The sequence below is a fragment of the Acanthisitta chloris genome, unplaced genomic scaffold (assembly GCF_000695815.1).
Source record: "Acanthisitta chloris isolate BGI_N310 unplaced genomic scaffold, ASM69581v1 scaffold12384, whole genome shotgun sequence".
Taxonomy (NCBI): domain Eukaryota; kingdom Metazoa; phylum Chordata; class Aves; order Passeriformes; family Acanthisittidae; genus Acanthisitta; species Acanthisitta chloris.
The window spans coordinates 1-18,078 of NW_008667676.1; the positions used below are offsets into that span (position 1 = coordinate 1).

An 18,078-nucleotide genomic window follows, 5' to 3' on the forward strand; every position below is an offset into this window, starting at 1 on the left:
GAGCCCCCAGCGCGGGCAGAGCTCCGGGTCGGCTGGGGGTGCCAGCCCCACTTCGCTTCCTCCCACTGCAGCGAAACTGAAAAGTGAAGGAAACGAGTTGTTTAAGAATGGACAGTTCGGAGAAGCCGTGCTCAAATATTCGGAAGCAATTGAGCACGTCCTTGGACTAGGTGAGTGTAATTCCTTAGACTTAAATCTAGGACTGTTTAGATGATTTGAAGGAGCTGCAAATGAACGAACTTAGCCTGTCCCTGGATTTTGGCAGGGGTTACTGTGCAGTAAATTCTTTGTCAGTTCAGTGAAGAATTCACGTGACAGAAAATAGGGGAAGATGAGTGAAATAATGTTCTAACTTATTTGGAGCAGAGCTGGTGGCATTTATTTATGTTGAGTAATTACATGTTCTGGGTGAGGTGATAAAGGAAATCTCCTTACAGCTTTGCACTGTCAGCAAACTGCATCACTGCAGTGCAACTTGGAGTACGCAAGTCTTTAATTCTTGAGTGTCATTTTAGTAATGGTCTGTGGTTTTAATTCTGATTTCTTTTAGGAGAACAGAGTCCAGATGATTTAAGTGTCTTGTACTCAAACAGAGCAGCATGTTACCTCAAAGAAGGGAACTGCAGTGACTGCATTCAGGATTGTAACAGGTAAATTTCATCCTCCCATGTAGTGCAACAACATTCCTGATGATGATTAAACATTATAACTGGTACGTGAGTATTGCAGTTTGACTCATGACAGTATCAGTGAAGTCTGATTCCCTGTCTGAATGACAGATACCCTTGTCAGTTATGTAAACAACCACATGGAAATTAGGGAAGGAGTAACTTTCAACTTAGTTTTACTGTGTAAGGGCAGTTTTTAAGCTTCTTGTGTACACAGAACTGCATAGCAGGATTAAAATTTTTAATACAAAAGCAGGCTTACAATGGGCTTCTGCAGTAACATATGTAAAAGCTTTGTTAAGGCAAATGCTTATTACAGTGTTGGAAATTGCTTTCAAGCATGTGTATGGTGTATATTTGTGTGTTCTCTGTTTGGTTTGTTGTTTTAGTTTGGGGTTTGTTAATATATACTTAGCATACTTATAAACAGTAATTACAGCTGTTCAGGAATTGAGGTTTCTGCTTGTTGTGGTTTGTAAGGATACAGGAGTTAGAGAAGATTAGGCATCTTCAATAACTTCCAAGCACTGTCGTCCACTAAATTATTATTATATTCCTGATTAATTTTTTAAAAAATATTTTTGTTGGTAAAGCTGAAGCTTAAGGAGCAAAAAAGTACCCTTAAACAGTTAGAAATTATATTAATTAATCAGATGAGTTTTAGTACAGCACAACTGAACTGTTAAAGTAACCCTCCAGAACTAAAAATAAAATACACATGTACCTTCTTGGTAACAAAATACTTATCTTAGTGTGTATATTCTCCCTGACAGAAAAGTTTTCTGAAATAAATGACTTTTAGTAATCATTTGTGTGTATATTCTCCCTGACAGAAAAGTTTTCTGAAATAAATGACTTTTAGTAATCATTTGTTAAAAGAGGTGCAGGACCACAGACAGCTGGCCTTTAAAATGAGATGGCACACTGAGGGAGCCATCACAATTTTCTGTTCAGAGGTCTGAAGTATGTTTAAGACCAGCTGAAATCAGTAATACAAAGGTTTTGGGCTTTGTGTTCTTACCAATTGAAAGCTTATTTTCCTACTACCTAATGCTAGTGTCCTTAATGCCATGCTTATTTTCTGGATACACAGGGGCCCATGATGCTTAGTGGTAGAAATAATGCAGAGGTAGAAATAATTTAGGGACTGGGAAGGAGAACTGCAAAACTGCAAACACAGACAGATTAGGCAATGTCAAATAAATCTCTAGGCAGTACAACATAAAGGATGATCTGCAAATAAGGTACTTGATTTCAAAATAAAAAAATTATGTAGTGCTGATATTTGTGATATGAAAATAAGTATTGAATATTTGCCCTTTATTAAGTTTCAGCTGTTTAGGACTTAGAAGTGTATAAAAACCCCTGTGTTGTACCTCTGTCTCAAGCCTGTGATTTGGAGTGCTTCTGACTCTTGTTACAGAGGGTGAAATAGGGCTCCTGTGCACTAATGGTGATTTATTTAGCACTGTGGTGTGGTTTGGTCCCTGCCGGTAGTAGCTTTGCATTCTGCCCTGGAAATGCAATTTTCCATTCCCACCGATGCTATTCTTCAAGTAGTGAAGATTTATTGATGGTTATTTTTTCCCTTCATTCTTGATGTTAGAAACCTGATACAGTGTTAATATTCTTCTGAGTTACAGAATGTTAAGCATTTTTTGCAGATGTTTTGTTGCATTTTTCAAACGCACTCAGCAACATAAAGAGAAATTGAGCACTGGAAGTATTTATGATACTGAAATTGGAAATGTTTAGTCTAGAAATCAATAGTTTCTCTAGCTTTAAGAGGAGCAATGGTGCAAAGCCAATTTGCAGCAGAGAAGGCCAACAGCCTGCTGGGTTTATAAACAGAGCACAGCCAGTGGATTGAGGGAAGTGATTAATCCCTTGTACTCAGCACTTGTTAGACAACATTATGATAACTATGTTGCTTTTCAGCTTCCCCAGTACAAGAAAGACAGTGATCACCTGGTGTGAGTTCAGTGAACTGTCACAGAGGTGGTTGTGTACTGCAGAGCACATACCTGGAGAGGACAGACTGTGTGAGCTGGGTTTGTTCAGTTTAGAAGAGAATGGCTTCCAGGGGTCCTAGCAGCAGCCTGCCAGTACCTGTGAGGAGATCATCCAGAGGATGGATCCTGCCTTCTTCTGGCAGTGTTGTGGGAGGACAAGGGGCAACAGGCAAAAACAGAATCACACAATGTTTGGGGCTGTGTATTTGGGGTAACCTTCTCCCCATGCACAGTGAGGGGCAGTGCAACAGGTTGCCCAGAGATGTTGTGCAGAGATTCCCCTGGAGGATTTCAAGGCCCAGCTGTATAAAGTCCTGAGCAACCTTGTCTGATCTCAGAGCTGACCCTCCCTGTAGCAGAAAGTTGGACCCAGGGCATCTCAGCCTGAATTACTTTATGACTCCAGGAAATCTAATTGAACTCATTTTATTTTCAGTATTTCAAGGTTTATCTCTAATTCTCTTTAGCAAGAATCACAGGTTAAAAAAAGGTAGTCTTTAAGAAATAAAGCCTTTGTGGATTGCTTCTTCATATTGCTGCAAAAATACGTGGTGCTGGGAAGGACTTCCGATTGCACAGTGTCAGGGATTGAGCTCAGTGTTGACCAGGCAGACAATAGGAAGAGTAAACAGACAAAAGGCAGGCAAAAACCTCCAAACCAAAGACAGACAGGTGTATGTTCATGTCTTACCGAATGTATTTTTTACATGCATAATTTCATGTAAGAAAGAAGAACTGAAAGTCATGTGTGCAAAAGCACTATGTACTTGAAATCCTTGTAGATCGAGACATGACGTAAGAAAAAGAGCTTTTGCTCTTAAACTTTACATTAATCATAGCTTGGTGATGAGAGCAATTTTCCAAATGGAAGACAGGGATTTGCATTTGAATAAGCTGTGGTAAAAGCTTACTAACAATTCCAAAACTGCATGTAATTTGGGGTATCAATATGAACCACTTAGTCTCATTTTCATTAATTATGTTACTGTAAGGCCCATCTGAAATCACAAAGTGATGCATAGTTGTGCATATTGTAAAATAGTTTTTTAATATTAGTTATTCTGTTTCAATTTTTGCATTTTCCTTTTGTTTTCTCCAGAGCTCTGGAGCTTCAGCCATTTTCCCTGAAGCCTCTTCTACGCCGAGCAATGGCCAGTGAGTCTATGGAGCGATATCGCCAGGCATACGTCGATTATAAAACAGTCCTGCAAATAGACAGCAGCATCCAAGCAGCAAATGATAGTGCTAATAGGTAACTCCACTTGCAAATTGTCTGGTATTTGTCCAAATGGAAAATTTGTTTTGCATACTTCCTCTGTTCTTTATCAGAGTTATTATCACAACTAATGCATTATAACTAGAGGACTGACTGTTTTGTTTAGTTGTTTTCCCATAATTTTGCATTTTCCTCTGCCAGGAGTAGGTCACTTCCTGGTTTTTAAAAGTGTAGTATTTTTAAGTTTGTTTTGTTGTTTTTGTTTTTACTAGTGCTTCTACTTGTTGTCTTCCCTAACTTGCATTTTATGTCATATGAAGTAATACTTTAAGGTCCATACCTTTTATCTGACATTTCTATTTCTGTTTCTGTTTCATATCAGCAGTCTTTCTGTGGCAGTTGGAGATCAGGTTAAGTGTGAATCCTTCAGCATGCTGCAGTTGTGGAAACACTGAAGTAGCTTGATACAGTGTTGGCTACAAAGCTTAGGGGTGTAAAAAATACATTTGAATATTATCTTTCAGTGTTAATACTTCCAACATTAATTCTTGCTGCCAAGGGAGACCTCTGAATTTCTATATCTCTGTTTTAATAGTATAAAATTAGTGTATACACACTATTGTAACTGTTATCATTAACATGGAGTAAGTGTGTGAATGGTAGGATTTTTCCATCCCCTTTTCTTTCCTCTCTAATAGACAAAAGAAAGCATATGTGAAAGCAGAACATTACCCCTAGTCACTGGGCAGGAACCCACATGCATGCAAATTTTAACAATGGAATCTAGGACCTTTTTTTTCCTCTTAAGGCAAGGCCATGAGCACTTGCATTATTACTTCATTCAAAAGTCCATAATACCTTTCTTTAAATTCTGCTTCCTTGGCCAGAGGAGGTCATGACACTTTTATCATCTTCTCTTAGAAGTCCTACTTTTTGATAACATAATAAATTGTTCCTGGTCTCCTGTGTCTGTGCTGATAATAGAGCACCTGGATGGGTGAGGTAATTCCTTTTCCTGGTATCTATGTAATCATTACACTTTTTTAAACTCTTGTTGGCTTATTTTACCTGCAGGTACTCTTTTCATATTTTTCCTTGACTTGTAACTTGCTTAGTAATAAGCTTATTTCCTTTTTTTCCCCTTAACACTCTTCCTTTTCTCCTCTCTAGGCCTTCCTTATGTTTTTAGCTTCACTGCTCATTACTCTTTCTTCCCTGGCAACCCATCACCTTATTTCAGCTGCTTCTTCCTTCTTCTCTTCTGCTGGTAATTCATTTTTGCTTGCAAATTATTAGTTTCTAAAGCATAGACCTCCTGCATAATTGAACTTTTGCTAGAATTTATTTTTCAATATTTTATCATTTATGAATTCAACTGAAATTGTTTACCAAAGTACTCAGCTTCATTGCCAAGGTAAGAGGCCTTTCCAAAAGGAATTTTAACAAAACATTAAGGAGCAACCTAAAAATGTAATTTAATTTTTTTTTTTAGTATTAGGGATATCAGGTCTTAACAACTGGCTTTTAAGGGGGATCGCGTGGATTTTGAGTTCTTGTGGAAAACTGGATGGTGATGCTGTAGGAAGCTAACAGGAAAAACTCATCATCCTGCTTGAGTTTGGTAGCTCATGTTAAGGCTTATCTCTCTGTGCTTACATACTAAGCAGACTTTCAAAAAATTCATAGAATCACATGTATTTTTAATACTCATGTAAAAGACAAGTGGAATTTTTAATATCAAGCCTTTACCTGATCATTTTACATTCAAAAGGAAATAATTAAGAGTGTAAGTACATAATGCAAACAGGTGTAAACAGTTATTTGAGTGTTTATCATGTTGGTTAGATGATGTTGAGTTGTGTCTGTTATTGGTTCCTGAGGTGATTTCTTAGATACATTGGAAGGACTGTTTCTTTTAATGGTGTGTGCCAAATAACTGGAAAATGCAGTTCAAGCATGCTTTTAATTAGTGGCATTTTCCTAGCTTTATGAACAGCAATGCATTTCCTGCTTTGTGTGTTTTAATTTCCTCTTGAATGAGTGGTTTATTATTTGCTTTTCACTGTTAGAAATACGGAAGCTCCAATGTGTGGGAATGTATTTATGCATTTCCTCTTTACTGAGCTGAAGTTCTATTGCAGTTGTCTCAACTCTTTTAATACCAGTGAGCAAATTGCATGAGGTATCCTGGAAGCTGTTTTTGCAAAGTCCCATAGGAATATTGTCCTGTAGAAATGAGTTTGTGTTAAACTCCAGAATTGCTGGTTTGTTGGATCACGTGAGGGTGCTGGTGGTGGGAAATGAGTGTGTTTGTCCCAGCTTTTTCATGAGATACCTGTGCTTTTCACACTAACCATGGCACACAGGTATGCATTTCCACAAAAGAGTATGCTTACATTATTGTATTACAAGAAGTCAGTTGATGATCAGATACTGCAGGCTGCTTTCTGTGGACTTGGATGAATTAGATGAGGTTTCTCCAACTTTTCTTCAACTTTTTAAGCCCATTATGATAAATTGAAAAAAAATCAACAAGAAGTTAATACTACGGGTATGGCTTACTGTAGAATTATTCCATTCCTTTCTATGGGAAATACCTAAATCTAATGAATTGACCTCTTAATATGAACTGTTTTGTTCTCTAATAAAATAACCTGAGTAAACCTTAGGGTTGTTTAATTTATGGTGGTATGCCATATTTTTTCTTAACAATTGAGTGGGTTATCATTAAAATCCTGAAGTTTTAGTAAACTTAGAGCACAGAGATACTTGGACAAGCTGCTTTGTTGGTATGTCCTATAAAATGCTTAGAAACAGCACAGGTAGAGGAAAACCCTTGGAAGGGCATATGCAGTTAACACACAGAAAAATAGTCTTTTTGTTCACTTAGCAAACAAATAAAGCAACTAGATTATACTGCAAAATGTGATATTCTGTGTATGAAGAAATATAGTTTCAATTCAGGAATGCAAGAAATGGTGTGTTTCATGCAGCATGATGTAATACATAGAATCTCACATTAGGTAGCTCTATGAACAGACCTTTCAGTCTCTAGCGTTGATGGAAGTATTTTGGTAATATCTGTTTTACATGAAGAAGGTCAGAACAGGTACTGCTTTGTAGTAGTTTTTCTGTTGTACTCTAATGGGAAAAGAATTAGGTGTTGAGTGCTCTGACTCTGTTGCCATAGTATCATACCAATGCTTTTTTTTTAATTTTAATGGCTGTTATTCACATAATTACAAAGAACAAAGCTAAACAAGCAAACTTGATTGGGTAATTTATGCTCATGCTACGTCATGCTTCATGTCACTTGCTAGGTTCTTATATTTATTTTTTTTGGATGCGTATTCCTGTACTATGTTTTTTACACCCGTTTTGTATGGAAATGCAGCTACAATAAAAATTTGAGGTTTATTTGCTATAGTATCAACATGACTTGCTTTGCTACTCAATTCAGAATTTTCCTTTTTTAAAGTACGTATTAGACTTACTGCTAGTTGAACTTGACTCTCAAACTCATTTTGAGATTAGAATATGTTTATCTCGCTATTCTTCTCATCATTGCTTAATATTTGTTTGGGTTTAAAAAAACCACTACAGAATTTGTGATGGAACCATGAAATCTCAAATGGCTTCACTTACCATGTTTACTTAGGCCTTTCTCCGCCATGTAGCACGGCAGTGGGAAACTCCCACTGGAATGGATTTTTGGATTGAACCTCTCATGTACGGAAATTGTTGACCTACGTATATGTGTTGTTTTAAGGAAGACTGAACAGTTTTTGTATATAATGAAAGTACTTTTAAATGTGGATAAATTGATGAATTTCTGACCATAAAACTATAAAATGCAACTTAATGCAGCCTACTTTGGCACCTGCATTGCTTATTTAGACAGCTGCATAAGAGGTTTCACTTGACATGTGCAAATCTAGGTACCACACTTTGTCTGAGGACATTGTAAGCTACACTTGTTAAAAATAACACCTATGAACAGCTGAGACGAGTAAGTTAAAAAAATTTTTTTTTCTTCTTTCTTTATTGGATGTGGTAGGCAGCATTTAGAGCTCAGTCACAGAATCAGTCATTGGCTTACGTATTTACAGATCATGCTGAAGTCTGCCTGTCTTCTAAATGCCAACATAAGTACTCTAAAAGGTGGAAAAGTCTTAAAGGAGTGCAATGCTGTTGACTGCTCTGACAATCTTTTTAAATTAGTCTTAAGGATAATTGTTCAATGTTTTTAGAAACTGGAACATAGCATTAGTTAATTTGGGCATAAGTCATTGAAGTGTGAGTTAAATATATGAAAAGTCATATTGGTGGGGCTGTTCTCTTTCAGAATAACAAAGACTTTAATAGATCAGGATGGGCCCAGTTGGAGGGAGAAACTGCCACCAATTCCAGTTGTCCCAGTTGCTGCTCAGCTGCACAGGTGGGATGGAGGAAACAACACTTCAGAGAATGAGCCAGGAAGTACTACAGATGTCAAAAGAGAAGAGCAAGTGGAGATGAATCGTATGTATGGCTAATGCAAATAAAGATAGATAAAAAGGAAAATTATGTAATTGAAAGATGGACTATGTTTTAGTAATGTCAAGGAAAGTGCTTTAGAAAATACTGAGCAGAGACCTTTGTGAAAAGTCAGAGTAGGTCATTGTCATTTACATGATTGAGTTTAATGTAGGTTATGGAGCCACAGTTGCAATAATTTTTTTAAACCAAGTGATGTAGTTTGCAGCATGTAATTTCTGAAGTTATATAAAGTTATCAGAAATACTCATCAGCAGTACATTGAGTCGTAACACTAGTATCTGTAGTGTCCCTGACATTATACTGCAGTTATAACATGGTTTTCTCCCCCCAAAAACCACCACCCAAACAAACACCCAACCTCAGTAACATAAGAGCTGTATAATCTGTGACTGTCACTCAATTCCTTGTGAAAGCATTACTCAGCTCCTCAGGATAAAAAGGGTAGACTTGCAGGTGACAGTATTGAGTGACATGTGCTACAGAAGAACACTTCTGGGTGGGTTATTTTTGGTTTGTTTTGTTTCATTTTAGGATGGGTTGTTGGGCAAATATGTGGCAGTGTTGGGGTTATCTGTCCATAATGCATTACTGCAATAATGAATGTCCTTCAAGGGCTTGGCAGCATTTTGGCACAAAACATAGCTCAATCAAACATGGCTTTGGTTAGGCTTTGGTTTTAGGAATATTTGATGAAGATTGTGTAACTATTTTCTTCCCTGAAGGCTGACTCTTAAGTTGTGGTTGCCTTCTCAGGCCTGTGCTGCATCAGTGAGCCCTGACAGTGATAGCTGGTGCTGAAGCCTGCCAGCAGTAATGGTCAGCTTGGCAAGGGGCTTGTATTCTTTAGCAAGGTGCAAAAAGTAGATTGTTCCATTGTGGTTTACTCAGAGCTATGTTGCTTATTATTGTTTGCTCAAAACAGAGACACAAAGCTGCAGTCATGATCATTTTTTTGCCACAAACACAGCTAAAAATTGTAGTCTAACCCAAAAGCATATGCAGCAAAAGATGTGGAATTAGAAGGAAAGGCAATTAGGGAATAACATGGTATTAATAAAAAACAAATTGTAGTTAGGTGTTTCCAGGTTCCACAAAGCATCTTTTATACATAGTTATTAACAGAACATTACTGATGTATCCCTAACACCAACTGATGTGGTGATTTGTTTGTCATTGTTGGTTTAGCTTAGTAATTGTGATAGTTGCTTGCAAAAGGATTATTAGATCAAATTGTAGCCACCTTGGAGTGATAGTGCAGATCCAGAAGGCCTTTAATCCTGCTGATTAAATCTCCACCATTGTAAGCAAAACTAGTGTCTCAGTGGACATAGGTAGTCCCTCTGTCCCACACGGACAGGGTAGGTGGAAGGAGGTGAAAGGCTGGTGGAAGTATGTGTTGATCCAAATGTAGTTGTGGTAGCTTATGCCTCTTAGAGTAGCAGGGAGGTTGGGGACAGGAGTGGCAATGTGTAGGCAGATAAAGATACTCCAGTTGCCAGGCATTTATTCTTAGTCTGTGTAGATTATTCAGCCACCCTTAGTGAACTGACCTGCTTATGTAACACTGTGATCCCTTTGTGATGTAGGTGAGGAAGCTATGGAGAAGTTCAAGAGATTGAAAAGTGAAGGGAATGATTTTGTAAAAATGGGGGAATATGAAGAAGCTGTAAATAAATACAGTGAATGTATGAAGCTAAACACTGAGGAATGTACTGTCTACACTAACAGGTAAAGATCCAAAATCTAACTCTGCTTTGTGGGGTAACAGTAGTTATGTTTTCTCACTGCAAATAGAAATTTTGCATCCCTTCAGTCACTGTTGTGAAAAAGGGATTTTTTTTTTTCCCCCCACTTAATAATTGTTCTAATAACAAAATTGATTTTTTTTTTTTTTGTTAAACCACATTATTTCCCAGGGGGAGCAAACATTAATGTCACTGACGTATATCTTAAAATCATTGTATAAATAGAGTAAGCAATAGTAGAAGTTATAATTAGCATAGCATTTTGCAGCATTTTTTGAGGATACTGCTATGATTTGAATTAAAAACTTAACATTCAGTAGCAGTATCTCAAATATGAAGAGTAATAATTCAGAGAAAATGTACATCCTGAGAAAAGAAAAGTGGTAACACGGTCATACATCAGCATTATTTTAAAGGTTGACCTAATTCTGCAGTATAATTCTTTATGCTGTAATCTTATCAGCTTTCACAAACTAAGAGGGATTTGATTAGACCAGGACTTGAATAGGAGACTTCCAAGTAATAATTGGGTGCAGAAAGCAGTATTGTTTGTTTCATTTGGAGCACTTGGCTGTATAAATCCATATTACATTAATAACTATACTATCATATTATACTAACATATGTTCTGCCTTTATAGTTGCATATCTGCCTAACTTCAACCATTAGTTAATACTTGAATTTTGAATTTTGTTGCAGGAATTGGCCCTCTCTAAATCTATGCAGTGATGTTCTTAATGGTTTTGATGTACTATAAAAATACCACATTGAGACTGAGTTGTGTGAAATACTGTAATTAACACTGCAAGTCAGATACTGTTTGCACTACAGTACTGTAGAATTTACTTATTTTGCAGTCTATTCTGTTTTTCTGTGTTAGAGCTCTCTGTTACTTGAAACTCTGTAAATATGAAGAGGCTAAGCAGGACTGTGATCACGTTCTTCAGATAGAAGATTCTAATATTAAAGCCTTTTATAGAAGAGCACTAGCATACAAAGGATTACAGGTGAGGAAAAAGAACATAGCAGGTATTCTTAAGCACTAATAAACTTGCTTATCTTCTTCAAAGGCAATGGAGTAGTTGCAGTCAGTGGGTGAATACAAAGTACACAATGGTGATGATTTATTACTTTGAGAGCATTAGGCATACATAAAATGTTATATAAATATTTTTGAAACGCAAATACCTGCGTGTTGACATGTAATAATTTGAGAAAATACAAGAACATTGGGATAAATGAGGTTTGTTTGGAGATTGGTTAAGCAACTTTCAAATCTGTTCCAGTATTCTTCTGGGTATCCCAGTCTGTTTTATCTGTCAAGGTGTTTACTATAACCTTGATGATGACAAATGGATTCTCTCCAGGTCTGTCTTCATCTGTCCAAACTCAAATCTCAAGCTGTCTTCATGTTTAAGTGCCTGTCATATTAAACCACGGTTTTAATTACCTTTGTTTTTCTTCTCTTTATTCCCCCAAAGACATTACAAACCTTTGTCAGTATTGTACTTTCTCACTCTGTGGCAGTGTTGGTACTCAGCCTTTTCCTTTCCATCTGCTCAGTGTTGGTGGTGTCTGTACTGTGCTCATCTTACACACAGTTTTTAGAGTAACTTTTCTACCCAAGAATCATAAATGCCTATCTGGATAACTCATATCCATCCTGAATGTGACTGTGAATCTCAGGTTTCATCACTTGAACCATGTCGTTCCTTTTGTCCATCCCTCTGCTTCCCCTTCTTCAGTGATGTTAAATTAGCCTCTGCACTTCATAATTCTCTCGTAGCAATCCTTGTTCTACCTGTCACCTCTTACCTGGTATTGCATTATCAACTTCTCACCTCCTTGGCTCATGGTGGAACTGTGATCATCTACTTTGTATTAAATTTTACAAGTATTTTAAACAAGTTTCTTAAGTGCTTTCTTCCATGTTGCTCTTTATAACTGAAGGGCCACCAGGTTTCAGCATTGTCCTTTGAATGAATGGACAATGAGCTCAGACCTCCATTATGTTTCATGCCTTAACCAAAAATGACCTGATTGTCTCTTGGCTTACAAATCACCTGAGACCAACCTGTTTGTGCTTAGCAGTGTACTGGCCTAGTCTCATCCCATGTTATAGTTCCAAATGCAAGTCGTGGGAACCATGGGATCTTTTGTTTGTGTTAAATTTGTTCCTCTGTTATAGTAGCTATGAAATCTTGAAAGTATAATTAATGTTCACAAAAGGTGAAAAGTCTTAATTTTGTGTAGTATTTTTTCTGTAAATGTACCAATCTACCTGGTATTAATCACTTGTAACTTCATGTTGTTGAACTTGATAAAATATCAGTATAAATATGAGCAGAGGTGTATAGTGATTCTGCCAGTCAGAAAAAAAAGTATTAGACACTTGTGAAGAATATCAAATATTGGAGAAGTAACTTCTGCTTTTTTGAATACCCTAGAAAAAAAGTGCTTTTCTTTGTGTTTTTGAATACAACCTGAAACACAGTGCTAGGGATTTCTGCAGAACAGTCTGAGCTGAGGACTCCCAAATGTTTCGTGGTTGGATTCAGTATCTTCCATTATTGCTAATTCCAGGGATACGGGTGATCCGTAGAACCAGGGAAAGCAACAACAGTGATCTGAAGTTGCCCAATGATTCTGTAATGACAGATTTTAGGAGCTGAAATTATGTAATTTGGCAAGGACTTAACTAAGCTGGGAAGTGTTTTTTTTTTTAAATAACCCAGGTATTTACCTACAAAAACTGCAGTGGAATTTCATGTAGTAAATTAGGGTAGATGAGATGTAGTTAAGGGAAGATCAGGGAAAAACCGTGCTTGTCTGTTGCATTAGGCATGTGACAGGACAGAGGATTCTAGGTGACATCTTCTACAGCTGACAGCCCAGTCTCTTGCTTTGGGTACAGCCTTCTTGTATGATATTTGTGGAGAAGTCTGGCAGGATGCACTTTTAAGTTCAGTTGGTTGCTTATTGACCCTAGTTACTATGTTCAGAAGTCTGTTCCAGATTCTCATTTCTCTGTAATTCAGATGGTTTAGCTTAATAAGTAGTGGATTTCTGATGAAAGCAACCTGCCCTTTTCTGCATTCATTGGCTAAGGCTACGCAAGTCACTCTTCCCTCGCAGTCTGTCAGGCTTCAGTTCACCTGCAGACTTGCTGGAGCATCTCTGCACCTTAAGTACTGGTCATCAGCATTGAAAGTGGAGATGCTGAGGAAATACCTCAGGTAGTACATGAGGATTTTTTCCCATGATAATACAAATGATTTAATAATAACCTTATGAAAGGAACAGAAGAAATACCAGGTCCGTCACACAAGAAATCAGGCTGTCTGCATGGCCTTTTACTGCTACATTTCATCCTTATTTTTGATACTCCAGCCCTTGAGGGTCTTGATTTTTCTGTGTGGTGTTCCAACATTTCTCAGATTTGTTGTTATTAACTTTGTCCAGAAAATTTAGTCTCAACATTAGTAATTCCTAATATGAAAAAAATGTAAATAAAAGCATTGAATTATAAGACTGATTATTGAGAAACAGTGTCCTAATGCCACTGTGTCACTGTGTTTGTCCTAATCCTGTTTATCCCAGAGTTCATAGCAGTCTGTCTTATCAGGTATTGCCAAAAGTCTCGCTGTAAGAGATGATCTGTGGGTTGAAGCCCGGGAAGTTGAGGTATATTTTTAGTCAAAGCTTAATTTAACTCTTTTATTGGCAGAGCAAGTATGGAAACTGTTGATGGACTCACATTATATTAATCTTGAAGCAGTGTTACACTGTCAGCAATTATGCTTAACAGCAGCAATCTTAAATAACTTGTTCTCTGATACAGGGAATATGTTTCTGAGAATAAATTATTTCATATTGCATATTTAATCAGAAGTAATTACTTGCAAAATATTAACTCAAACTCAGTCTCAGTTTCCTTTTTTCCCCTTTAATGAAATTACAATGTCTGTATTTAGATTACTTTAGTCTACTTAATATCCCAGCACTTTCACTCTTCTTTTTTGTAGAGGACAGTGTGGCAGTTCAGATTTATGCTTCTAGTGATGTGCTTGTGGAAAAATACTCTCCCTTCTACTTACAGAATTATCAAGCCAGTGTGGATGATTTCAACAGAGTACTTGTAATGGATCCAAATGTTCTTGAAGCACAGAATGAATTAGAGGAGGTAACTCAACTGCTTCACCTTGCCAGCAGTGCCGGAGCTGGCAGTCAGCACGGGCAAATCACCATACAAGAGGTATACCTGCTCAATTTTTAAAAGCAAACAAATTGGTTTTTTAAAAAATGAAAGAGGACAGAAGCCACACATTTGAAGAGATAATATTAAGGCTTTTGTTTTGTCCATCGTAGCTCTACATTTTTGGGGGGTAGGGTTGTATTTTTCACATTATTTTGTGGGTATATTGGAGGAGTTTTGCATGTGATGTGTTCAGGGTTGATTGTATTCTATAGTAAAGTTTGGACTGCTCTGAAGTGTATTCAGAACCATGGCAGAAATGGGAAAAGTCCATTTAAATGGCATTAAACTCAAGGATATGCTCCTTGAAAACAAAAGCTGCTTAGACTTTGAAATAAGTGCTTTACAGAAAATGGCTGTCAAACAGCAGTGTGGCTGTTAAAGCCTCTGCTCCTCAGGGCTGTGCTGCAGAGGTTCATGGTCAGCAGGTGTGCTGTGCTGGCTGCTCCTGTGCTAGTCAGAAAGTCACGGGAGAGAGACACAGAACCCTGCCTAAAGAGCAAGAGAAAAACATCTGTAGGATCTTGTAAAAGAAACACGTGATGTAATGTTATGTACAAGATCAAGTTAGCCTTGTGCAGTTCTGGGTAGAATTACGTGGTGAAGGAATTTTCTCAGTCATCTTATATTTTTGGATTGTAGCTTTGCTGGTCCTTTAAGAATTTCCCCCCTTTTAATTTAAAAATGTATAGTTAAAATACATAGCTACCTGTCTGTACAGTGTAATTTGATAATGTAATGTTGGTATAATGGAAACTGCAGTTACTAGTATAGAAGAAAATTGTTTGACTGAAACACTTCACATTGTCACGAGTTCATGGGATTTTATGTAACTGGCACAAGCTGAGCACAGTGTTGGTTAATCTCCGAGTTCTGACAAACAAAGGGGCCTGGAAAGTGTTTAGAGGAGGTTTGGGAAGTGACCACATTGTTCAGAGACCAGCTAACTACGTAACTGGCAGTGGTAATTTTTCCAGGGGTGGGGCAGGAAGCATTTATGTTTGCTGTCATAATTACAGCTGCAGTGTAGAGAGCCTCCTCTGTCTTAGTGCTGGAATACAAGGTAGTTCCAGGAAAACAGACTGCAAAGAAAAGTAAGGAAAATGAGAGAAGATTGATTTATCATCACTATTCCATTTTAATCAAGTTGTAGTTATATAAAAACCAGTCAAAATTTCTCTCTTGATTCTAAGGTTTGTTGAAAAACAGAACAAAGTATTTGAGCCCAGTGCAGTGTTTTCAGAAGCTGACTAGTGCCCTGTGCTATGCGATACAGTATCTTCAGACCTCTCAAAAGCCTTTGGCATCCTTTGAGAGACCCTGTTCAGTGAGTTTTAGTCAGGTTACACTTATTTCACAACTCTTGATGGCTTGAAAAGCATAGTAGCAAATGTAGTTGAATCTATAGCTAATTTTCTGAAGTGACTGTTTCCTGAAGCTTGATGCAGGCTGCAAACTTGGGAGAAGTTAAGTGGGTATTCAGGGAGTTCAACCACGAGGAGCTCATTCCAGCAGGACTCCAAACAGCAACCTGATACAGCTGCCAAGTACCTGTACTGTCCTGAGATGAAACGTGTGTCTGGTGCCTTCACTTCAGTTCTCACTGTCTTCTGTGCCTTCACATTTAAGAGATGTGTACAGACCTCCTTGGCTTTCTCTGGGTGGTCTCCAGCTGTTGTTCTGCAGTGGAGAGCCAAGCAGTGAAAGAAGTGTAAAATACACACTTTTGACTCCAGACCTTTAGAGATGACTTAGCGAGGGGCTGTTCTGGGGGCAGTAGGACAAAGAAGAACGTAGGTGCCTTTCTGTTATGAAGAGGAGAATGGCAGCTTTAATTTAGTGACATGATGGGTGTGTGCAGTTTTTGCAGCTTCAGTTTATCTCTGTGTCCACATTAAAATGATTTGTTGTCATTTGCTTTGTGAAGGTGACTGAACCTGATGAACAGGAGGAGAGACAATTTGCTTCATCAGAAGATGTGACTGATCACGTTGCTTCTAAGGAGGAGGCTCAGAAGAGTTTGCCACTGAAGTCCTGTGAGAAGCTTCGTGTTTCTGAACCAACTAATGCCTATGACTTCGGTCAGATTGTAAATGCAGTGAATGCCAATAAGGATAAAGCTGCTTGTGCAGATCTTTTAACAATTACTGATCCAAAAAAATTGCCAGTGCTGCTAAGTAACAAACTTGAAGGAGAAACCTTTTTGATTTTTATCCAGTCATTGGAATATTATGTAGCTGGAAAAGATCCTGGCCTTGTGTATCAGCACCTCTTCTACTTGAGCAAAGCAGAAAGGTTTAAGGTAAGAACATAGACTGAGCGTGTACTTAAATTGCACAGTAGCATAAAGGAAATTTTCATGGCTTAAAGTGATACACTGATTCTGTATCTCTGTCAGATACTCTGATTTCAGTCAACCTGTGCTAATTCCCAATATTTTTTTTTATTTCAGCTGGTGCTGGCTCTTCTTAGCAAAAATGAAAAAGAACAAGTGCAGCAACTGTTTGACTTGCTTTCAGAAAACCAGAGTGACCAGTACTCATTGGAAGATCTTGAGAGCCTTAAAAAGGTTTATGAACTCTAAGAAGTTAAAGTTTATTGGCTGCATGCATATAGTTTGTGTGTATGAGATGGATGGGTGAACTCTGCAGCCTTGTGTGGGTTCAAGGGGGTCTTTACCTGGATTGCTGGAATCTTACTCTGTCTCGACAGCATCTGCACATTTAAAACTTGCTGCTCTTTTTCCTTGTAGTTGTACACTTCTCTAGAATTTAACGCATGTCTATGTTCAGTAGCAGAGTTTGTTTTATTTGGCACACTGATTTTATTTAGACTGTGTTAATTACACATAGAAAAATACATTTTGCATTATGTATATAATGTGAAATAACTTGCTGGTACAATAGATAATGCACTTGTAGTCATCCCTTGTATCGTTTTGTGAGTTCCTGTTCTTGTGATAAAGAAGTGTCTTCAAGATAAACGGGTCAGTTTAGCAGTAGTTTTGCTAAAATGAGTTTACATAAAGTATTAACGTTTTTCGGACCATCTGTTTCTCCGCTGTCCCTGGTCTATACAACACAGATTTAAATATTTTGGTGCAATACAGCTTAGCAGCAGAGGTGAATGAGTTCTACATTAGCTTGTCATGGAAAGAAAACAGTTAATAAATGGGTATATTTTTAACAAGCGAGTAATTTTTAGTGCACAGAGAATTACTTTTTGTTCTGTGTTTGTGGAAGGAGTGCTGGTTTGTCTGCCTGGTCAGTGACAGTGGTAAACAGAGAACAAGTGGCTGCACTTGGCAGTAGAAATATTTAACTCTGAGGTTTGTAATGGGATTATTTAAAACACCAGCTATTTCTGTTTACAGACATATTTGTAAAACTAAAAGTGAAATAATTTTGTGGACCAGTATGATTTTATTTTTTTTATTTCAGGCAGTACTTATGTTTTGTATTTGATTCTGACCAGGCTCTGTCAAAGTTGAAGCTTCTAAATTTTTCAAATACCCTGATGCCTTCTTTGCACATGTGATATAAATGTATATCAGACTCACTAGCACTGCAGAAATATCATTAAGAATGTTGTTCTAATGAAAATTTCTCTCAGGTGTATATTAATAAAGGTTTTTTTCTTTAAA

At 37.5% G+C, this 18,078-nt stretch overlaps 1 protein-coding gene across 1 annotated transcript; it reads left to right on the top strand.

The window, feature by feature from the left end:
* Window positions 1-45: 45 nt before the first annotated feature.
* Window positions 46-17,019, top strand: SPAG1 (sperm associated antigen 1; the record flags this gene model as incomplete). Its single annotated transcript, XM_009072595.1, has 9 exons — window positions 46-170; window positions 551-650; window positions 3,780-3,932; window positions 8,242-8,386; window positions 10,039-10,163; window positions 11,061-11,187; window positions 14,280-14,435; window positions 16,363-16,737; window positions 16,888-17,019. Coding segments are annotated over 9 exons (1,438 nt in total), but the record flags the coding sequence as incomplete, so codon positions are not given.
* Between the last annotated feature and the right edge of the window lie 1,059 nt (window positions 17,020-18,078).